The sequence below is a fragment of the Falco naumanni genome, chromosome 6, assembly GCF_017639655.2.
Source record: "Falco naumanni isolate bFalNau1 chromosome 6, bFalNau1.pat, whole genome shotgun sequence".
In the NCBI taxonomy this organism is placed as follows: domain Eukaryota; kingdom Metazoa; phylum Chordata; class Aves; order Falconiformes; family Falconidae; genus Falco; species Falco naumanni.
Window position 1 is genome coordinate 24,600,001 of NC_054059.1, and position 24,965 is coordinate 24,624,965.

A 24,965-nucleotide genomic window follows, 5' to 3' on the forward strand; every position below is an offset into this window, starting at 1 on the left:
TGGTTTCAGTGTTGTTACCACAAATATCCAACTGGTTGATGAAACATAAACATAAAAAAAGAAATCTATTGTATGAAGTGAACTGAAGATCGCCAAATTCCTTAACTTGTGCTCTCAATCACTTACCATATGTGGCAGCTGGATATTAGCTAGACTATGAATTAAAGACTGGCTTAAATTGGCCAATTCATGAAGAAGAGACTCATTTTGCTGTTCAATTACTTTGTTCTCCTCTTCTATCGTCTTCAGGTTGCTCTCCATTGTAGTAATCTAAAATGGACAAATTTGTGTACAATGTAATATAAGGCAAGCTGTTATAAAGCATGCACTCTCTGAAGGGACAGATAACAGAAAAACCAGGCAGGGAAAGGAGAAAATGGCTTAAAAAGGTTTTGCTTGAACCTGCAATTATTCCCATTGTTAAGAGTTTCTTATTCCTATTGCACATTGTATGACTTTAACAGCTTGTCTCTTTAGCATTGGTAATAATGAATGAACTTGGATTTGACTCCAGTGCTTTAGAGATTTTCTTCTTGAGTTCAAAGGCATTGAGAAGGACCTTAGTTCTGCAAGTTCACCTATGTGGTTAAACACTTCTACTCCTAGGAGCCTAGCTTAGGGACATTCTGCAGCAAGTCATGTATTTCTTGTATTTTCTGATGTGTGTATATATATACATCTACTCAGTTAAGCATGCACAGCTCCTTGCTGCCAGTGTTTAGCTCTCTGTAAGTATAATTTGGTTCTATGCAAATTCACAGGGCTGCTTTTGAAAGCTGAACAACTGCACCTTACTGCAATGTAAGTTTTCTAATACATACAGTGACTTGCAAAACTGAAGGAACTGAAGAAAATTTACACATAGCCAGGAGAGTGGGTCTCTCGGGCATGACTACATGTACAGGTGAAGACAACTGAGAGTATGCTCTGCCTGTGTTCCCTGGTGACCAGACACAAGTTAGGTCTGACCTTGCATGGTGCCTTGCTTGAACTAAAAAGCATTGCTGAGGGGCAACTTACCCGAGCTTGTGCAGAGCACTGTGCTAATGAAGCTATAAGGATTTCAGATGAGCGCTGGGTTATGTCCACCTCGTCAAGAGCCCATGCAGAGCTCGCTCATACCTGTCTACACTTTCCTCTGTAGATGTATCCTTACTTTCCACATTGCATGACAACCGTTAACATCTGTTATGAAGTGTACAGTGTGCTTTTGTGTGTGTGTAGGTTAAAATATGGATTGTCAAGAGGGTGAAAAAAAGGTGTCAGAGAAGTGGAAAAAATGCCAAAGAACATAAGGTTTTGAATTATCAAAATAATCTTTATCCATTTCTACACTGGTATAGACAGTGAACTGTGGGAAGAATTGATACAATTCAAATGCTGATGGGAAGACTGGAGGTTTGTGCAGTAATAGCAGGCAGAAGGGCAAAAGATTCTTAAGTTAGCATTAACTTGACCATGGGTGAGTAAGTTTTAGGAAGTTGTTGGCACCATCTGGTAGGTAGATGTTTCAAGTTTCATTCTGGACCTAAAGTTTCAGTCTGCTTATGGAAATACAGCCCATTAGTTTATAGAAGTAACTTTCAAAAGGGCGTTTTACAAATAAGGATGCAAATCCTTATTTAACAAGACTGTTGCAACTTCACAGAACTTCCACTATTTTCCCATTATGTGTTTCCCACCTGTGAAGTCTTACTGAAATCTAGCTTGCACAATGATCTTCAAAAGGTTTATCAGCAAACATTTTTTTATGTTCAATATAATTCTACTGTTGCAAATAAAAGGAACTGTTGACTTTGATAATTACTACAATATAATTCCCTACATATTGAAAATGAAAATTGCTTGTCTTCAGGAGAGTGTATGAATTAAAAACCGAGGTCTCTGAATTTTTGTGAAGTTTGACTCAGCTGGGATATTCTGCTAGGCATCAGTAGCTAGTTCGGTAAGAACAGGTAAGTATTAGACCAGACTGCCCAGAGACTGTGGAATCTCTACTGTAGGAAGTAAAGAACAGGTTAGACAAGTATCTGTCAGGATTGGCTTAGGAAGAGCTGGGAAGTAGGAAGGGAAGAAGACTGGTTGACAAAACAGTATTTCTTGGTCTCTTGTAGTTCTATGTTCTAGAATCCTATTAATTATTTTCATGACAGTATATATCATTGGCAGTCATTCTACACTTCTTCTAAATCTGCTGCATGAAGGTGTGAAAATAATCCTTTCAATTTGATGGTGAAATCATCAGCTGAGATTTTTTTACCAAGAATATGCAGTGATCCCACATAGTACCTAATCTGATTTCTAAGAATATACAAAGGCACTAGTCTGAGATATGAAAGCTGGAACTAAGACCACTGAGGTGTGGTTTCTGTACTCATTTCGGATTAAAACTTGCTGCAAAATTCCCAGCTAAATCTTTGAAACTCAATACACTTTTATGTATATGTGATAGTGCTATCATAACTTTTTTATTAATATTTTTTATTCATCTGGCCAAAAATAAGATTAAAAATGCAGAAAGTTGTTGACAACTGGAGCATTTACCTAATGTACACATAACAACCAAACTGCTTTACATTTTTTAAAATCTCAGCTACATCAATCTGTGTGTGAATAGCACCTACAGCACTGTATTAAGCAAAAGAGAACGTAAGGCATATTGTAAGCCACCAGATTCAAAACTTAGGACCAAATTCCTCCAACGTAAATACACATAATTTTCCTGTCATTATTCTTCTTGCTTTACATTCTTGCAGATTTTCTCCTCAATACCTTACAGCTATATTTAGTCATATCAGAAAACTGTGTAAAACAAAAGTCAAATCCTATAAAGGCTGAATAATGACAGTAGAACCCTGAACACAGGCATGAAACTCATGTGAGGTTTCAATATTAATTTGGCTAAGGTTTAGAAGTAAAAGAAACCCCAAGTTGAAAAGGCAGATCCTGCCTTCTATTTATGAGCATGCAAGAGGAGGAGGAGGAGAAGGAACATGGTGCTCTTCTCCACAAGCAGCAAAGAAGTAACAAGGAACAGTTTACTCTGTTTCCATCAAGATCAATTGCATGATTATGACCATGGGATTAAAGGGTGATAAATCTTGAGAACTGTGGTAAATCTCACTGTTGGTGACTGTGCTTAAATCATGTGAAGGAAAAAGCACCAGAAGCTATGCTGGACACTGGAAAATGCTAGGGAAAGAATTCAATTATTTTCCTTCCTTTGCTTTTTCCATCCAGTTTTAGCACTGCTGAATAATGAGGTTTTAAATAATGGTCTAATGTTAGGTTTTCCCTCCCCCCCTCCCCCCCAACAGATTTATGTGGAACCTAAAAGGCATTAAGCTGGATCTGTGGAACCACTCCTGCTGCCAAGGGCCGCACTTAGTCTACCACATGATGAAGTGTAACAGGTATTCACTTCCCCATCTAAATTTCCTCTGTAAGACAGACCTGGCAAAAGCCATGCTGTTCACCTGGACTCCTTCCTTCACCCTGTAACTTATGTTGATAACCATGATGTCACACAATATTTTAACTGCTATTAGAAAGGCATAGCCTTATCAAGTGAAAATACAAAGCTGACCATGACAGGTCATGCTTTTGCAATTATTTTAAAGAATATATTTTATTAAGCCTTTTTTTTATTGTTATTATTTTTGGTAACTGACTGTAAACTGATTGGTAACTGATGTGTAAATTGAATAATGGATATTGTTTTCTGATTTTATAAATGGCAAATCAGAGATAGAAATCTTAATATGCAAGAAACATATATTTCCTGTATTTCCTTTAATTAGTCATCTAGAAAAAGCACCTGAATTTAGGGCTTCATAAAACTGTTACCTGAGTTCTGAGTTTAATCATATCAGCTTCCATCTGGGAGTTGGATTCATTTAGTTCTTTGATTTCTTCATCTAACTGTTTAATTTCTTCATCATTTTCTATACCTGTGTGATGTAAAAATAAAAGGGGTGTTAAAATAATTAAATCAGAGTTCAGAGAATTAATTATTTCCATATTTGAAAATAAATTTATTTAAGGTAAAAGTATTACAGTAAAAAAGAAAAAGGAATCATTCCTCAACTTTTCTTTTGAAGTTAAACCAATGTATTTTCCACTACTTTTCTTTTAAAAATTGCAGTAATTTTCCAGCAAGAGTGTTTGAAATGCCTAGAGGATCAGTAAGACACACCTTTTTCTTTGTATGTACTGATTTAACTTTATATTATACTAAATGCACCTGCAGCAAAAAAATTCTACTCTACTGTCATATGTAAATTATTTGAAAGACTGACCACTTACAGATCTATTGAAGGAAAATAAAATATATTAACATGCCAATCTCTTGATATTACAGCATTGTCAAAATCATTTGTAACTAATTCAGAAGATTTTTTTCCCAACACAGTGAAATTTTGTTGATGTACCAGGATATATTGTGATTCTGCTGTTGCTTTTAATAATTTCATGGTTCAGAAGGGTATTAAATAATGACATACGGAATAATTTGCAAAATGGACATGACTTCTGAGTTTTTATTGCATAAACATTTAGAGAACAGAATTTTAAAGATACCTGCATTTTTCAGGATTCAGACAGGAATAAACTGTATAGGTTTTATTTATTTATCTTTTTAGTTACTATAACAAAGTATAAAATAATCCTGAGAAGAGATAGACTTGTTTTCTCGCAAATAGAAGTCTGAACTCCTAAAGCTAAACTGGTGTTCCCAGTCTCTTCTTCTTAATGTAGTATGAACCTTGCATACCTTTTCACAGTGCCTGACTCTAATAGGAAGGATGCTGTGTGTTCCCCGGAATACCCAAAATACCCATATACTGCTCCTCAAGGCATTCTTCCCAAGCATGGCAGATACAGTTTTCAGTACTTCCCAGTTGTAGAGAAAATTATATCCAGATCTTCCACCCCTTGCTTACTAGCTATTGAACACAGACAGCCAGTGCTTTCTCCAGCTGCGCTGGCAGTGTGGGCTGAAATGCCTCCTGCACTGTTTCGAAATGCTCTGCGGCTCTCAAAAACAGTCAACACCAGCAGATGAGAAGGCACGCACAGTCACAGGCTAAGTGACTACATAAAGTTTTCCAAGAAAACTCAGGACCCCGAAGACAAGCCTTTTGTGCATTACTCATTTGAACTGAAGCACCTACATTTTGCTTTTACTGCACTTCAGCTATGAGGGCACTATCCTGACTTTCATCCAAGCTACTTTCATCATCTTCCCTGCAACTCAGGGTTTGCAGGAAGGTTTGCAGATTATTGGAGACAAAATGGCACAAGCCCATCTACATCTGCCAGAGGTTACAGAGCCACAGCTCATGACGACTTAACACTTCAGAAACCAAACCTTTTTCTCTTCTGAATCCTGCAACAATGTAAGACCAACTATCCACCTTTGACAAATGAGATGTGAACCAGAAAATTATAATGGTATGTTCTACTTTGAAATATATTAGAGTTTTTGATTTATGTAGCCATAACTCAGACCAGTCTGATCACTCCACTGCTGGCTCAGATTTCCACAGCTGAAACCCCAGTTTTATGTCTACTGACAGTAAATCCACTATGTATACAAAGAAGATATACACATGTACGAAAAAAAGCCTATAGAGCAATGATAACTTTAGTTTACAAAGAAGTAACATTAAAAAAGGCAATGATTAAAAATTTACCATTACTGGCCCGCTGCTTTATTGTTAGCATTTGTTCTCCAGACAGCTTTGCTTTCTTCATTGCTGAAGTAGCTCTGGGGCATCCTGATAAACTGTGAACAGTAAGGAGCTTGTTAATTTTGATAGGTCATTGAAAATAAATCTGTAATCCAAACCTGTAATAAAAACAGTATTGAAGTTTATCTTCACTGCCCAGCACTGAATGAGTATGTTAGTCTGAAAAAGAAGTACTTACCAGTAGCGATTTCATGGTTTTATTCTTTCTTCCAAATTCTTTTTGGATAAAGAGCTAATATAAAAGTCAGATATATCTTGTAAAATTATAAGCCTGGGAACAACGGTCCCATTTTCTAAAAACACAATGCTCTTATTAACAAGTTTTATTTTAAAAACAGTTACTGTGTAAATACTTCCCTTTGAGTTTACATGTTCCCACTCTGAACTTCCACCCTTTTTAATTCATATGTTCAAACATGGAACTGAATGCTGAGAGAAGGGGACATGAGCTACCTCTCACATGCAAATGAGTAGCTCTTATAAACTATGATTTTCTTTGTGAATATCATATGCCCCATCCCTGGAAGTGTTCCAGGACAGGTTGGATGTGGCTTTGAGACACCTGGCATAGTGGAAGGGTGTTCCCTTGGCAGGGGTGTTGGAACTAGGTGATCTTTAAGGTCCCGTCCAGCCCAAACCACTCTATGGTTCTATGATTCTATGATCACCTCCTGAGCTGGCTAAATTGCCCTTTTCTAAATTGTTTCTTAAAATAAGTATGTGTTGGCTTTTTGTTGAAGCCCAAGAGAAGTCATTCCCATAAAAATGACCTTGCCTTGATGAGGGCTATATATCTCTTATAATGTCTGCTTGTTACACTTACGGATGTAGACTCAGTTATCACTTGTCTCCTATGTTGCCAAAATATTAAGCTTTTTAATTACACCACACAAAACAGTTTGATAGCAAATGGATTCTTAGCGGGTCTTTTTGTAAAAATAAAAATAACCATCAGACAGTGCTCACTATTTTATAAATAATTTTATACACCAAACTATACCCCTTTTCAAAATCACATCTTTATGTAGTTTTACTATCACAGGTAAGAGAAAATACACATTCAATCTAATTTAACAATGGAAAACTATAGTCTTACTTTAAGCAAGCTTTAGCAGTGAAAGGAATTTGGAAACTTCTTAAATGGTTCCCTATTGCTTCAACATGTAAGGTTTCATAGCCATTGAAACTGAGTAACGTCATGTCCTTCTCATTGCCCACAGTCACATTTATATTTCCTCTTCAGATCCAAAAGGGAGCTTTATTTTTTTTTTATAAATCAAATTCAAAGCTAACACTCAAATAATCTCTCTGTAATGTGGAACATGTTTCTGAGGAATGTGGTATCTTTGTTTAAAAGCATTTATTTAAATAAAGACCTACTCATTTAAATATAATGTTTAATTATTAAAATGTGTCTCTGAAAATCCTGGGCTACTATTATCAAGTGCACCCATCCAAAAGGGCAAACTTTTCCCAGAAAAATATCTAAAAAAATTTCCCTTTCTGAGCAAAAGAATCACTGTTCAATATTTTATACTGTTACTGAGAAGATATATAATAGAACAGCACTAGTAGCATCAAGAAATAGCACCATCCAGTAGCTTTTCACTGTAGTCTAGGTGGTAGGTTGCCAAACTATTGTTCCAAGCTCTGCTATGGTCTCACTGTGTGACTGTAATCAACTGTCCTCTTGAGTCCCAAAGGGAGCCTTGAGGAAAATTAAGGAGGAGAGGCTTAGCCATTTTGGGGAAAAAAAACACTGGAATAGTATATGCCAAGTTTCTGCACCATTTAATTGACTTAATTTTTGTATCCTTTCAATTGATGTAATGAATTTCCTCATATTTGGCCCTCAGTCTTTTTCAGGAGTTAGCGTCACTGGGTGTTACAAGAACTGTGTTAGTTTATTCTCATCTTGGTTTGCAGCCTTTGCCTCTCTAAAAGTCTTGTTTGATGACAACCTAGGGAATCCCTCAAAATAAAATTATCCCTCAAACAGCCCATAAGTATGGCATTCAAACCCTAAACAAGAAACCTGGATGCTAGAACCGTGCACTTGAAAGTGCAGAAGAATAATGAAACAAAAAAGAAGTGAGTTCAGAAGCATTAGGTGTCTCGGTGTGCCTACACCCAAACTTCAGTGCCAAAATCCCAATCTTATTCCCAGACCACGATTACATACACCTAGTTTTCAGGACTGCCTAAACCTGTAGATATATTCTCAGCTTGTCTGAAAGGTGACCTCTCTACTGGTATATTCACCATGCTCCAAATCATGCTCTCACCCTGAGGCCTCAGGTACAAGTTCCCATATTCACACTGCCCAGCTTTCCTACTCTACAAAACAGGGTGGCCACGTTCTAGCTGCCTAATAGCAACTGTCTCTGGCCCATGCTGTCTCCATTGGAAAGATATATATTGCAAGGGTAGACACTTATACCTCTGGTGCAGTTCAGGCACACTGGCATCAGATGCCCTCTGCCTAAATAAACTGGAAACAAAAAGATCTGGGTCCCGTTCCCTATTCTTGCTGCAGGAACGTTGGAGAGTCATTCTGCATGGATGGTCTACCTTCCTCTGGAAGGCACCAAGGTGAGTCATGACTTAGTGAGGGGAAAGGCAAAGGGCTGCCTGTTTTTGGGCCTGCTGGTGAGGATGCAGAAGGCTTCCACATCCTGTAGCCAGATTAGTTTTTTCTTACCCACTGGTATCTAATACAATATGCACAGACAGAGGAGGGCTTCAGCCAACAGGGCTTTCTTTCCATGCAACTGCATGCCCAAATCACAGACCTCTTTTTGCTTTCCTGACCCTTACACTCATGGCTTTAATATATGCATCACGTCCCACTATGACTACCTTTAGCTTGCTATGGGTCTGTCCTTAGAAGAGGCCATGCACGAACAGAAAGTCCTATCTTTCCTTGTGTCTTTACACAATTTAAGAGAGCATTCAAAACTCCCAGAGGTATGAAATTCAACATGAGAAGATGTCAAAGCCAGAGCACACCTTCAATTTCCTCTACAGGTCTTTACCAGCAAATCTGCCTCTTTATTAGTTGTATATTGTGGATTAGCTGACTTTCCTGAGGCAGCCACTTAAAATTTTGATGATGTAGATACTAATCTAGAACAGAGAATTGAGTTCTACTACATCTTATTTAACTTGGCTAAAATCTTCATAAATTAATAAGACAAAGATAGCAATATGCATCCTATTTGCTCAGCTCTATTCTTAATTAAGTTACCTAAAATACTTTAAATAATTAAGAAGCAAATTAGGGCTTTTAGGATAAGCTTCTACTCTGCAAGGAAATTCTACCTCTTCCCTTCTATCTTCTTGACTATGTTTAATTCTCCTGAAGGTAACTGCTCTTTCTCTAAGTTACAAACAACCAAAATTGGGCAGGATATATGGAAAGGTAAGATGAAAAACAGGACTAAGTCAGCATCGCACCAGAAGTGGACTGCTATACAAGGGCTGATCCTCATGGAGGCGCAAAGTTAACCAAAAAGCTTGAATTGAGATCTGAGTGAGACTGGGAGTGGCTCGAGATTTCTAAAAGACTCAGGGGTGGAAGGAGACAGAAGACAAAAAGGAGTAGATATGACTGTATTTGTCTCAAATCTCTTGAGATTTTGTCTACCCATGACTGGCAAACAAGAGTACAAGTGAAAGCCATTTCAGTGCATTAAGAGTTAAACAAAGCATGCTTTAAACATCTCCAAAAAAATCAAAAGAAGACCAAGAGAAACATGCTAGATAGTAGTTTTGGTATGGATAATACTTATCCTCACATCAAGTTTAAAGCTTTTACAGTTGATGCCTGTCAAAGGTTTTCTGTTACAAGAGGAATTAGTGTGTGATCCTGCTTTGGTTTATTTCTTGTGTTTTAACAAACTTTATACCGACTTTTACACAAACATGGAATTCTGCAGCCTGTTCATTCCAGGAAAGAACTAGCAGAATTCATCACAGTTATCTCACTTGCCACTGCCATTATTTTCATACACATGAGAAACTGTGCAAAAGAAAATATAAATACAGTTGAGTATTCTTTCCATAATACAAAATTAATAAGGCTTTCTAACATTGCTGGGGTATTGCTGTAGTAAATACAGTATAAACATACTGAGCCATCATTTATCTCTGTCAAATTGTGGATGCCACAGGGCTTGAAGCAGCAGCATTTTGGTGGGGCTGTGAGAAGCAAATACCCAACTTCTGGCTTCCTCAGAGTTCCTGATTCAGCAGCAGCTGTGAGTTCAAGGTCTTAATTTTTGCTGCTTGGCTGGAGACTTCTGAGATCATAACACACCACTGATATTGGAAACGCTTTAGTTGGGCATGGGTGATAAACAGAGAGGTGGGACCGATCATGCAGCTTTGCTTTGCAGGGCATGGTACTGCCCATGCAACAGACATTTCTACACACTATACACCTGTAGGACTGACAGGTAGAAGGGGTGATCGTTTTACGCCTTGCAAGTTCAACCTGCATGAAACAGGCTTGTTTTTACAGGAAGACTTTATAAATGGAGGCATGCAGAGGTGAAGTGCTAGCAGCTGTATAAACTCTGCAAAATAAGGTCCATCCATATGTACACCTACATCTTACCCTAACTGCCCTGAAGTGTAGTGATTAACAGAAACACAACCATCTAGAAGGTATGCAGAAAGACTAGATATGCACAAATTAGGATAAAGAGTATATGGTGATTGCATCACTATGTGAATATTCTTTCTTGTTTAGACTTGTTTAGGATGGTGACGTTACTCCAACCCATGCCTTGACATTTAGTCAGCGGACTTAGAAAATAAGGTGAAATTGGTCCCAAAATAAAAGGGAAATTAGTGGGGAAAAAAGTTTGAAAGGGATATCTAGCTAGTGTTTAGTGCAACTTTACCAAGAAATTTAGTTTAAAAACAAATAAATGTGGGCTAAAATCCTGAACTCCTTCAAGAATGCAATTGCACTGTTTTCAGGGATGCAAACAAGAGAGGCCATCAGAGCGGAGGATCATTGATCAATTGGTACAATTGCCTGGGTGACTGATTCTAGTTATCTGGGTTCTAGCCGTGCTCTTTTTAAATACATTTTTTGCCTCAGCAGACAGATGCAGTCTGGTCCCTCTTGAAGCTGAAGGAATTGTACTTGGCTTGTCAAGTGAAGAAAACATTTTCCAAACAGTGAAGTAGGGATGTGGGAAAGGAGAAGACAGAGGTCAAATAAAATGCAACTTTTGTATTTGGCATGTGAAGTACTGAAGTTTACAAAGAAGGAAAGAACAGGATGTAAAGAAACCAGAGCCTCAACCTGGAGTACCCATAAAGCATCCTGAGGGCTGACTTTATAAACACTGTAAGATGTTTATAGGTTCACTATGACAGGAATTTTTCAAGAAGTTAAGAAAATGAAAGACTTTTCCAGTTTATTAAAAATAACGTTGTCCATAGACTAGAGGAAGAAACAAGTCACATTCAAGGGAACTATTTTAACTAGAGATAGATCCAAAACAAGCCCCAGACATAAATCCTTCTGAAATTCAGGGTAATACAGATCACAGTGAAAACTACTGTTTTATTTTGTTAATGGATGAAACCTTACTTTTTTTGACTAAGCTCTTGAACTATTTGGTAATGTTTGAAGTTCAAGTTAAGAGATCACACTTAGTGATCAAAGTAGCCCTTTCCTTGGTTTAATATTAAATCCATGAACCACTCATTTTTTCTATGTTGAAAGGTATCAGCTTTAGTGATCTGCTTATTCCCATGAGTAAATTCTGCTAAACACCTCAAAGATGAAACACTCTATGCACAACTCCAGCAGAGATAAAAGCACCCCTCCCTAGCCCAGCACTCATTTTTATTTACATTCAACGGTGATTGGCTTTTCCCCAGCTTCTTACTGAGCTGTGAAGTAAAGGGAATCCAGGAGAGAGGTTTTGCAAACAAGCTAGTATTGTTTGCATGGAGAATGCTGCAACTCATAGAGGAATCTCTTCTCCTCCCCACTGGCCACACAACCCTGACTGCCTTTGTGCAGTGTTGGAAAAAATTGTCTGTTCAGCTCAATTTCAGAATTTTTCACTGGAAAAGAACAATTCTGATTAATATGGCCTTTTTTAGGTCTTGTTCCCTGGCTAAAGCTTTTGTTGTTGTTGTTGTTGTGCACTTACAACTCACAGGTGAATGTTGGTGATTAAGAACTTTCACTTAAATTTTCAATCAAGAGGGGAATCTAAGCTAAAAAGACTAAAAGCTTGATCTAACGTGGAAAGTGGTAGCTCCTAATCCAAGTTGCTTTCCAAAGCTGCTGAGGAAAGTAGCTGAGATTTTATTCTGTTTAGATGAACCTTCGTATTGGTTCCAGAACTAAGAAAAATGAAAACACTACCCTAGTGGCCATAAAACAAATATAGTCATCATGATTAAAACAAAACGTAAGCTTTTCAAAATTATTTTAATGATATCTGATCACTGTTTCACAAAGACTTTCAGGAAAGAACTACTTCCTTATTTTACAGGAGGAAGGTTAATAGTAGCATTAAAATCTGGTTGGTCAAGCACCAAATGGATAACAATACAAAGTGCTATGATACCCAGAAGACGAGAGGGTATTTGGTTTTTATTTGAGATTCAAAAGGTAAAGTAGTGTTATAGGTTAATTATGCCCATCCCTCATAACAAAAGAATAAAACAAGCATCAGGTAAGAAAAAACAAAAATACAAATTATGCAGAACTGTAAACATTGCCAAACTGAGAGAAAAGGCGCTGAGAACAGACTCAGTTTGAAAGGAATTCCCCTGAGGCATAAACATACACCAGAAAAACAATTAATGAATTTTGAAATGCTGGAACTGTAAGAGCTCTGCCAAAGTTGCCCTTCATCTGGGCACAGTAGTCCTGTGGCAAATTTACATCACGTTTTGTTAATTGAAGTTGCTTAGTCAGCACAGAGGCTCTGTGGGTGGGCTTCTCACGTGCGCTAATGAGCTTTGACCTGTATCATCCCTGAACAGGGAAAGAGGTTTGGCTCTTGCTCAATGATGCAACGACTGTCCAAAAATCTCTCATTTATTCTTCGGTGACCGGGGAAGCACTGCAGCACATCACACGGTTTACAGGTGGCCCTAGCACTAGGTTACAGGGAAGCAGTGTGCACTTCATGGGGCACCACTGAGTGTCCCAGGAGCTGGGGGCTAGCTACTGCAGTTTATCAGCCTCTCCCATGCCCCGTGACTGCATACAACAGGACAGATGACCTGAAGACCAGTGGATTTACTGGTCAGTTGAATAGGGCATGTACTGTGAAGGAGAAAACAGGCGGAGACTTCCCTGTGTATAAATAGGTAAGGGGTATCTCTAGCTACATACCCCTGATTAGTGCTCCTAGGCCATTCCATATTTCAAGTGATCTATCTAGTGACCAAGTCCAGCTCACTTAGGCACTTAAAATGAAGCACAGTTTCTCCAGGCACTTGTATAGACAGCAGAGAGAAAAAGGTACAAGTGGAAAATTTGTCCCACCTGAAATCTGAAAAGCCATCCAGTCATCTCTGCTTTTTTATGGGCTATGTCTGGAATGAGGACAAACAGGATTATAATCAGAGAGCTTCTGCTAAGTGTCTGAAATCAAGGAGATGTCACATTGCAAGCACCTGTACAAATTACCGTCTGCTGGCATTTGTCAGGTCTGCTCAGCAAAATGATTTTTCTTGTTTATATTGTGCAGTCTGCTTTTTCTAATATGAATTTCATATTATTTTCTTCTTGACTTTCCGAAGGTAAGTAAACCTCTTAAGTCCTTTTAGATTAGCTCTCTGTTAGGAGCCTTCCAGTTTAATAGACTATACATCTGATTAAAATGCTACTCCATCTTTCCAGCTCGTAATGAAAAAAGCTGGCAAAACTACCCACAGTCAAAAGGCCTAATTCTTTACATCAACCAGGCTCTGCATTTAGTCACTTCAGACTTTTGCCAAATTTTAACTGATCTGACTGAAATCTTCCATGGTAGGTGTCTGGCCAGGCTCAGTTTTTCTCCAAACGTCATAGGAAAAAAATTTCCATTCCTCGGAATATACTTGTATACTACTGTTTTGTCCATATATCTTGTTTTGAACATACTGGAAGCAGTGATGGGGGGGGGGGGGAACATCCCCAAATGATTCAGTGAATTTCTCTAATTGTGAATTGGAGCAAAACTTGACATTTCATGGGGTACTGCTCTGAGTTTAGAGAGGCATTCTGCTGTCCTCGTGAAAGCAAATGTAGATTTGGCAGAATCATATACCTCTGACAGACTGTCACTAGGACATGCTCAGTAAATGTGAGTTAGTGTTTGGCTGCCAGAGCCTCCAGATACTTTGTGTGGCTGCAGGGGCCAGAGCAGAGGGCTGCTTGCTGGAAGCAACACCAGTGAGACCACCTGTCCTGTTCTCCCAGTGCTCAGGAGAAGCTACCTGAGGGCCAGCTCCCTCAAATGCTCAGGACTGAGGAGCACAGAAGTAGGAAGAAAGACCAAACAGGAGCCATGGGGACAGAGAAGGGAAGAGTGCCAGCACAGATGCAGCAGGAGAGGAGGAGGAGGATGGGAACAGGAAGGTATTGAAAAGCAATTTAGAAAGAACCTTCTCCCTTGAGCTTATGGGTCAACACAAAATTCCTATGTAAAAAATTCCTTTGTTCTGCAGGATCCACCTCACAGATTCCCGTTCAATATTTTTCTTTTTTTATGTATATCATTATTACATTTTAATGTCATGTTTCTCTCTTTGCCTTCTTGGAAATGTCAGCACATTTGCATGACTGTCATCTTTCAGCAATGTCACCATGATGACACATTATTGTCAGTTGTAATTACTGTTAAATGCAGTGAGTTTGGTTTGTTTTTCTATACCCTTTACATTGTATGACTTTCTCCTGCTGAATAGTGACATAGAGCTTGTAAGAAAAAAAAAAAAGAGGTGGGAAACATCAAAATAAGTCAATGGTAGGGAGGGGACAGGCAGATGAAAAACAAACAAATACCCTAAGCAACTTAAAAAAACCTACCAGGGAAAAAGTGAAACAATGAGAATTAAGAGTGAATTAATTTTGACTCAGAAGTGGCACTCCGTCAACTTAGTGTAGCAACAAATGAAACAAAGGACAAAAGCTGACTTGACAGGAGACCTGCCTAGAAATAGATGCTATCAAATAATTTAATGAGTTGCATATTAAAAGCTTCTTACAAATGTGGAGTTTGATAATATTTATGTTTTATAATGGAAGAACAAGAAATATTTCCTCCCTGCAAAGTTTTTATCATTTTCAACGTTATTTTCAACGTAGCATAGGAATACCTTTCAAAAGTGCTTTTTAACCTTTGGTTCCCTACAGATATAATTGCTGGACACAAATTCATCACAAACATGGTATTTTGGAAGTTTAGAGCATCTTGAGAATTCATCTGGCAGTTTGGATTCTTTGTGTTTTAAAGGATGCTCACAACTGGCTTAACTGCAAGTTTCTCAGTCAGCTTAAAACAGAGAGAAGCGTACCAGACATGGAAAAGCAGATGAATACCTGTTGAGAACTACAAGGGCATTGCCAGGGCATGCAGAGGTACATTAGAAAAGCAGAAGCTCAGCTCAAATTGAAATTGGACAGAGATGTCAATAACTACAAAAAAGGGTTGTTCAGCTATGTAAACAACAAGCAGAAACAGAAGGAAAATACTGGCCCACTGTTAAACAGGAGAGGTGAATCAGTCACCAACAATGCTGAAAAGGCAGAAATTCTCAAACCTTTCTTCACCTCTGCCTTCAGCAGCACTGTTAAGCCCCTGGCCTTGGGAACAAAAATCCAGGTTGATTCAGCCACAGACCCACCGTCAGTGAAGGATAGGTTGGCGTGTGAACCATTACAGAAGCTTGACCCCTACAAACTGATGGGCCCTGACAATGTCCACCTGAGGGTGTTAAAAGATCCGTCTGATGTCATTGTGAGGCCACTCCATAATCTTTGAGAAGTTGCGGCAACTGGGTCACGTCCCAGAAGACTGGAAGAGAGCTAATGTCACCCCCATCTACAAGAAGGGCTTAAAGGACAATGCAGGAAATTGTAGGCCCATGAGTCTTACTTTAGTCTCTGAGAAAGTTATGGAACAAATCCTCCTGGGGCTGTCACAAGTCAAATGAAGTATGTGATTGGGAAAAGCCAGCACAGATTCACCAAGGGCAGATCGTGCTTGACAAAGCTGATTGTCTTCTACAACAAAGTAACTTGCTTGCTGATGTGGGGAGAGTGGTGGATATTGTCTACCTGGATTTCTCCAAGGTTTCTGACACAGTTTCCCACAGCCTCCTCCTAGAGAAGGTGATGTGTAACAGCCTAGACAAGTGGTCCGTGTGGTGGGTGGGGTGCTGGCTGGCAGGCAGCACCCAGAGGGTGGCAGTAAATAGCCCCTTTTCAAACTGGTAACCAGTCACATGTGGTGTCCTCCAGGGACTGATATTAGGCCAAATGCTGTTTAACATCCATAAGAGATCGGGATGATGGCATCAAGCCAACCCTGATGAAGCTTATTGATGATACCAAACCTGAGTAGGGAAGTGGACACTTTGGAAGGGAGAGCCACCTTGCAGGAAGACCTGGATAGGCTGGAAGAGTGAGCTAGAAAGAACCTTATGAAGTTCAACAAAGAAAAATGTATGGTCTTGCACCTGGGAAAACATAATTCAGGAGCACAGCACAGGCTGGGATCTACCTGGATGTGGGGCAGCTCAGTGGAAAAGGGACCTAGGGGTCGTGGGGGACAACAAGGTCAATATGGGTGAACAGTGTGCTGCAGCAGCAAAGAAAGCCAACAGGATGCTGGGCTGCATCAACAAGGGCATCACCAGCAATGATAAAGAACTCATTATCCCATTCTACTTAGTGCTTATCAGGCCACACTTGAATACCCTGTTCAGTTTTGGTCCCTGCTATACAAAAAATATGTGGAGAGGCTGGAGAAGGTCCAGAGAAGGCCCACAAAGATGATCAAAGGGCTGGGAAACCACATGAGGAAAGGCTTAGGGGAGACCTTATCATCATGTTCCAGTATTTAAAGGGTGGCTACAAAGATGATGGAGACTCCCTTTTTACAAGGAGTCACAAGGGAAAGATGAGGGGTAATGGGCACAAGTTACTCCTGAGAAGATTCCAACTGGACACAAGAGGAAAGTTTTGCACAATGAGAACAATCAGCCATTGGAATAATCTCCCCAGGGAAGTGGTAGATTCCCTAGCACTAGACACTTTTGAGGTTTGTCTGGACAGGGTGCTGGGCCATCTTGTCTAGACCATGCTTGTGCCAAGAAAGTTTGGATCAGAGATCCTTGAGGTCCCTTCCAGCCTGGTATTCTGTGATTCTGTGAATTGCTTTTTGTTGTTTTTTACACAAGGTATTTTATCATGACATATCTCATTTTTGCACTGTGGTTAACATCACTGAACCACAGTATTAGTATGCACCTTCTGATATATTTAAATTGCATTAGTCCACAGTGAATGCTGCACCGGAGATAGATATATATATGCATATATGGAATCTCAGATCTGATATAACAACGTTATATTTTCAGTTGTTTAATAATGCTTCTCAGTTTTCTCTCTACATTTATTTGCAAATATCTGATATTATTATTTTTTTAAAATTCAGGCTTTATTTCAAATAAGCTTCCTATCCTGCCAAAAGGCCAACACCTGCTAGGAACTGATTACCTCCATCAAAATTCTGGGCACATTCATTTATCCACGAACCAAAAGGACTAGCTGGCATTTAGAATTCAGACAACTTAGTGTAATGTAAGTCCTGCTGTCTTAACTATAGGCCTCATACAACACTACGTCAACACAAAGGCTACTTCAGTCCAAGACTCTGCAGCACTGATTTTGCTCAAATAACAGAGCTTGCCAGCCTATGTACAAAAAAAAAAAAAAATATCAGAATAATACAAAGCCTCCCTATGCCCTTTTTAACCATATAGCTTATTTCCAAAAGACTCATTCACTGAACTAATGCTATGTATTTTTACGTTTTTAGGAGCTGAAGCTGAAAAATGCTGATGCTAAGAGAGGATGTGGCTTTAGGTAAACAAAGATTGAAAGCTCTACAGTAATTTAGGAGCATATTTGCAGCCACTCGCATATGTTTGCAGATCACATGCTAGATGCACATCAAAGCATCTGGATTATAGACCTGCTGCCCCTTTGGCACTCATGGACACAGGCTCAAGCTGCAGCCCTGAGCACCAGGAGGTTTGACTGTAGGTGGCACTTGCAAACCTTTCCTTCAGGAGCTGAGGTCGATGACACAGGTTTTTTATACAATATCTATTTCTAGCAAAGCCTATTTCATGAGAAAAAGGATCTGCACATGAAAATCTCTATCTCCATCCTCCTTCCCTCACATTTGACATGTCCTGAATGCTTTCAGTGTTTGGGAGCTCAGAGGTTCTCTGAGGATCTGTGTGAGTGTCAGTATCTGCCTGCTTCTAGCAAGAAGCTGCAGAGGGCAGCTCCTGTCTTGAGCTTTAATCTTTTTGTCTTTTCATCTTTGCCTGTTCCCAAGCTTAGCAATGCAGCTGTGCAGCTCAGAGCTGTGACCAACCTAGAACATTTAGGAGAAACACCACCGGCAGTGCTCCTTCACCTCAGGACATACACATGGGGCAATGGCTGATCTGAGTGTGCTGCTATTATCTTTCTGCCGGCTTTCTGACAGCCTTACCATCAACTAAACCTTCCTGTGCATGAAGTCGATAGACCATAACTGTCATAGGTAAACGTTTCCCATAACCACCTCACAATTTCTACATACATCCCTTCAGAAGGGAAAAGGCACTGCATGATGTCCATTACTTATTACTTCCTCCCAGCACACTAGACATTTTGCAAACACAGTAGCACGCCCTTGCTGCCCAAATACAAAATTATTCTATAAACTTGTTTACAGATCTTGGAGACCCATTGTCCTCAGCAAGGGTAGAGTACACTAAAGAAAAACTCCCCTTCTGTACATTTTCATCCTTATTTAGCATTAGTTTGTAAATGGGGAAAATACTTACAATTTGATCATCTCTTGTATATTATAGCTCTACTAGCATATGATTTTGTACTGGTTTTGGCTGGGATAGAGTTAATTTCCTTCACAGTAGCTAGTATGGGGCTATGTTTTGGATTTGTGCTGAAAAGTGTTGATAACCCAGGGATGCGTTTGTTACTGCTGAGCAGGCTTGCACAGAGGCAAGGACTTTGCTGCTCCTCACCTCACCCCGCCCCACCAGTGAGCAGGCTGGGGGTGCACAAGGAGCTGGGAGGGGGCACAGCCGGGACAGCTGACCCCAACTGACCCCAGGGATATCCCAGACCATATGACGTCATGCTCAGCATATAAAGTAGGGGGAAGAAGGAGGAAGGGGGGGCATTCAGAGATACAGTGTTTGTCTTTCTAAGTCACTGTTACACGTGATGGAGCCCTACTTTCCTGGGGATGGCTGCACGCCTTCCTGCTGGTGGGAAGTAGTGAATTAATTCTTTGTTTTGCTTTGCTTGTGTGTGTGCTCTTGCTTTGCTTATTAAACTGTCTTTGTCTCAACCCACGAGTTTTCTCACTTTCACCCTTCAGATTCTCTCCCCCATTCTGCTGGGAGTGAGCAAGCGAGCAGCTGTGCAGGGCTGAGCTCCCTACCGGGATTAAACAGCAACAGTTCTCCATAGTAAAGGGAATTTAAAAGCCACATTAGTGTGTTTGAAATGGGTGAACACTGATTTAAATAAAAATGGGCAGGAGATGGGAGCAAGAACATTGTTTTAGATCTGAAAAGGCATTTCTGCATGTAATTTCCACTAAAGTCAGCCCAAGCACATTTCCCCTCCTGTGCTAAGGAGCAGGGCTGCTAAATCCAACCATATTCTGAGTTCCCCCAGATTACAGTATTGGAAATCATGCCATCCAGAAAAATTTTCTTAAATTAAATATGGGGATGTAAGGGCCTGTTCAGGAACCAAACTGGAAAGCTGTAATACAATAACTAATTTACATTTCATTATAACCTATGTCATTTACCTATCTACTGACTCCATGCTTACATGGCTTCCAATTCATTTTCATATTGCTGATAGGTCACATAATTTCACACTGGCCTCTCCTGCTAGCACAGGCGCCTTTTTGAAGCACAGTACTCTTAATCCTATGCTTCAAGTCCCTACTGATAACCCTCTGTTGCTATTCTTTCCTGTGCAAACTCCTTGACAAAATAAAACTATCCATAGAAATTTCTGCAGACAGGCATGGCAAATATTAAAAAAACCAGAAGCCTCTGCTGGTGCCTTTGTTCATAGGGTAGGATTCAAATTTACTGAAATATGTGACTTTTTCCACTGACTACTTATTTCTGCTTCAGAAGCATGTACAAACAAATACACATAAATTTAAATTCCAGGCTATGTGATACCGGTTAGAGCAGGTTTTTAACTAATTAAAGGATGATTTACCAGCCCTTGTGAATCATTTCCAGGGTCCATTGATATCAGTGGAATGACACTATGTGTACAAAGTGCAACAGCAGCTCTAAGAAATCTTTGCCTCAAAAACTTCTCTCATATATATATATATATACATAAATAAATTCAACAGTTGGCATCATTCTCACAAGGCAGTCTGTTGTTCCAGTTCCCATAGTACAGCTGCTTGGATAATGGCATACAGCAGAATATAAAAATCTCAAATAACACATTAAGGATAACTACACCTGCAATTAATACATGTGCTTTGAGAAGTCTGCTGATAGAAAAATACTTGTACTGGGGAAGAAAAATAACCTATTAGGAGAAAAGCAATCCATCCTGACAAAAATTAAGACTTTTAACTACTACCTCCCAAGGAGCTTTTACTGACTCAGTTAATGGTCTTAGCCCTGCTTTCTCCCCACGCATGCTGAACACATCTATGCCTGCAAAACACTGTACATCAGCCTGGTCTCAGTGTGCAGCTGTCACAGCACTGCTTCTTTTCAGAAGGCGGAGTTTGAGATTTACAGCCACAGCTGTACAGCAAAATGTTGTCAGAAGTAGAAGATGAGACCACAGCCTAATGAAATGGATACACTAAAAGTGAGGGAATATTTCATCCTTAGGTGAGGAAATTCTTAGTCTGTGGTTTAGGTGGGACTGAACTCCAGATTAGGACACTTAGGTTTAAATGTCTGCATGGGAACTATGTGTCAAAGCGGCCATGGAGCTCTGGGGCCCATTCGTTTACCAAGACCAGCACCCGTCCAGATCCCCTGTGAGCCATGGTCAGCTCTCAGCTGCCATAATCAAAGAACGGGAGTTTCTCACAAATCTTCAGTCACTTTTACCAACCCAGTACGTCCACCTTGCACACCCTATGAACACTTCAAATGGTATAAAGTACCTATTCGTGGGCAGGGGAATCCCACTCCCCATTGACACACTCAGTGACATTTAGGATACAACTCTGATTAAAGGCAGGTGTCTACTTCACTGAGTGAGGTGAACAACTCTCCAGGACCCATAGACTCCATTCACCGAAAGAAAAGTAAATGCATCTTGTTCACCTACAAGCAGATTCTTAAGGTAGGTGAATTGTTCTGAAGTTGAACCCTCTGTGCAGAGTTCAATTCAGTTTTCCATATACAGGTATGAAATGCCGTTTGAGAAGACATATCTCTAAGGCTGATAAATATGGCACTGGACCTACCTTTCTGAGCAACAGCTGGAGGCCATGTAACTTATCCTAAGGCATCTAAAACAGCTCCAAGCCCTTTTATTTGTGTGAGAAAATTAACTAAGCCCTTTTAACAGCATCTTAAGAATTCTACAAGAATTAATCATATCTTTAAAATAATATGGCTTGTTATCAATATTGCTATAGCTTAGACGCTTCAAGAAACGGCTAAACTTGCTCACACAACTTAGAATATCAGCACTTTGTTACAAGAAGATAATTAAGTAAGCTCAGTCTACTTCAGTGAGTCTTTTTAAGCAAACTTTCATCTAGTGCTCTCCTCTTAACAATGGACATTTTTGCCCCAAAACTGGTCTTACAAGGTAAGCCTTTTACATGTCTCAGTTTATGCTTAAGATAATGGTACTCAAGGAAGCACATGGCTAGTATGTGCATAATGGAAACCTGAAAACCAGGACAACGTCATATTTAGGTTTCTCTATTGCAAAAAAAAAAAAAATTAAAAAAATTTGAATTTTATTGGGTTTTTTTTCACGAAAACATTCCTATAGAAAAAAAAACAAACCACAAACCCTTCAAGTACCATTTGCCCTTTAATTCTGAAGAACAATTATATTTAGTATCAGTGTGTTTCTTTTAGAAGTCAGTTATTCTTGTTGCAAGAATCTTCTCCTTGAAAATGTAAATACTATGTAAATACTCCTTGAAAGCAATCTCTCAGTAATTATATTGTACCTTTCCACTAAAGGTAAAATAATTGCAAAATTTTAATGACAGATCTCTGTGAGTTAAATAAATGTTACACCATTATGAAGAAAGCTAAACTTGGATATGAACACCAATACTGATATTTTACTGAAAGTCAGAAACTTAAATCCACATTTGGACATCGGCACAAATGGTTGGGGCTTTTCCATCTGCTGCTCCCTAAATCCTATGGGAGCTGCAGGCTATGTAATACATTTGACCATTTAGGTAGCACTTCAGGTCATGAGCCAGAATCCCTTCGTGGTAGGTACCATACAAACACAGAGTAGAAAAACAACTCTGAACCTAAACAATAAATAAGAACTATGTGCACGAAGTCTAGAGAGGTTGCAGTTAGGCTTAGGTTACAGTTAGAGGTTTCAGGTAAGGCTTTTGAGTTCAGCTAGAAAGGAGTGTCAAAGAAAGAATCAAAGGAAATAATAGTTACAGGCAAGAGAAGGAAGAATTACACTTTTCACCTCTACATCTAGAACTGAGTACAAAACAAGATCAGGTTAGTTTAGTTAACTAACGGTACAGAGGTTCAGCTGAGGTCTGCCTGGAGAAGGGTGAGAAATTAGGCACATTGGCTTGACATACTTGAAGTAATAGAGTTTTATATTAGTGATTATAAAATAAGAAATTTGCTCTGGCATTATAATCATGTCCAGGCTGAAATTTCCACCCAAAGCTCTAAGAACACCCTGGCTTCCTCATGACCTAATATCTAAAATGGCAGCAAGATTTATCTCTAGTAGACTGGCCACTTTCTCTTCCTTAATCTTTTAAAAGCGATGGAAAATATCATTGCTGAAGTTCTCTTATTTTGCTAAGTTTATGAAAAATTGGGCTTTGTATTTATTTTGTCATATATCTGTAATCCATTATTTTGAGTTAATCTGTTGTATTCTACATTTATTGTTTTGAGCAAACATTTTCATTACCAAATGAATAAAAGTACTTCATTTAAGGAACTGGTTCCTTAAATTCTTTAGTTCCATGCTCTGATGTTTGGAATTAATGTGTTTGACATCTCTGAAAATCAAGGGAATTCAGATGTTTATTACAAAGTCTATCCTAAGGTAATTTGTCCAGAGGCACTCAATAAAGCAGTAGCAGACTTATAGTATTGTCATACACACTTTTTTCCCTAAAATTTTCTGTGTATTATAGATTTGGATTCAGGTCTCTATCTACAAGGACTTGCATTAAAAAACAATTGTGCATCTTGATGTCCAGTTATCTACAAATATATGTAGGAAGATTATTTTTCAAAGTAATAATGGAATTCAAAAGGAAGAGAGAAATGCCATGACAAAAAGCTGTATTTCAAATTTTGCTAATCTAATTTAAATAATAAGCATAAGTGAAAAATATAATCCAGCTACTCACCTACGATGAGTAAGAAAACTACCACTGACATGTCCTGAGCCATCACATCCTGGGGTTGGACATGACATTCCTTCCGTTTTCACTGACTTCCAAGAGAACTGTGAGCCATTTAGGTACCCATCCTTTTGCCTTTTGGCAGCTAGAGGACACCCTGATGCACTGCGATGGGACGCGTATTTTCCAGTTATATGACCCTGACCATCACAACCAGGAACTGGACATCTGGATAGCAGATAGATGAGATAAACTTTATTGTCTTGCCATCATATACCTGGTAGCCTCTACAATAAAGTCAAAATAAACCCGACATGAAAAGAAAAGAACAATCACGCATTGTGGTCTTAAAAATAGTCAAGATACCCTGTAGCAGGTAAAATTACAAGCAGAACGTTACTACTATGAAAAAACTATGTTCTTTGATAAACTGTAAGGAGGCTAGCCAGCAGACGAAGTCACAGCTGTTGATATTGTGCAATAGCAGCAAAAGGAGTGAGATACCTATTTGAATTGCAGGTGTTCATTACAGTAAATACCACGCTGGAATTGAAATGTTGGCTACTGAGCTCTGCTTAGCAGGGAAATTGCCCATAAAAACTCTATAAGCATAAAATCCTACTTAGTATAATCCTTGGTACATTTTATTTATGTGTATGGAATCTAAAGAAGACTTGTCTGAAGTCCTGCAAATGCTAGGTATAAACAGTTAGGCATGAAGTGATCATAGCACCTCATCAGAAATGCTGAGCACCTTTCACCACTCTCTGAATAGGCGAGATTATAACAAACTAGTGCTACAACCTAGAGAGATCAATGAAGGCAGTTCGTATTCATCTGATGGTTTTCCTTACTTGGGAATTCCCCCATACATTTGCCCTGTATACTTCTAAAAAACAAATAACCAGGGTTAGAAGGAACAGGTTAGAATCTTCAAAGTGAAATGTGTGAGGAAAACAATGTTTTTTCAGTACACTACTACATAACACATGTCAAAACAAGGCCAGTTACTTCGTTGTTTGTCCTACACTAAAATATGGCTGCAACTCTCTGCTGAGGATCCAGTCCTGAATGGTCTAAGCAGTCACTAAATCCACAGACTTCAGTGGTCACTGATGTCAAAGAACCTTGTAAAAAGAAATTAAGACCTACAGGCAGGCATTTGTTCCTCTTGCAAACTGCATTAACAGTCAGATTTGTTGCAGCAATCTCATACAAATACTCATTTCTCTATTCCTGTAACTACTTTATTTAGCATGAATGGTTTGTCTTTAGTATGCAAACACATTTAAGTTTTTTTTTGGGAGCTAAAGATCTAGGTAATTTTGTTCATTTCATG

The 24,965-nt window shown here is 39.1% G+C and overlaps 1 protein-coding gene across 11 annotated transcripts in view; it reads right to left on the reverse strand.

The window, feature by feature from the left end:
- The window catches only part of MYT1L (myelin transcription factor 1 like), a 305,413-nt gene that overhangs the window by 2,987 nt on the left and 277,461 nt on the right, over nt 1–24,965 (reverse strand). For 7 of the 11 annotated variants that reach the window (XM_040599195.1, XM_040599201.1, XM_040599198.1 and 4 more), the window contains 4 exons: nt 23,633–23,854; nt 5,694–5,785; nt 3,841–3,950; nt 127–270 (listed from right to left, as the gene is read on the reverse strand). In XM_040599195.1, coding sequence (XP_040455129.1) covers nt 127–270; nt 3,841–3,950; nt 5,694–5,785; nt 23,633–23,854 — 568 coding nt within the window. The remainder of the gene's footprint in view (nt 1–126; nt 271–3,840; nt 3,951–5,693; nt 5,786–23,632; nt 23,855–24,965) is intronic. The other 4 variants (XM_040599202.1, XM_040599205.1, XM_040599200.1 and 1 more) reach the window with 1 other exon arrangement.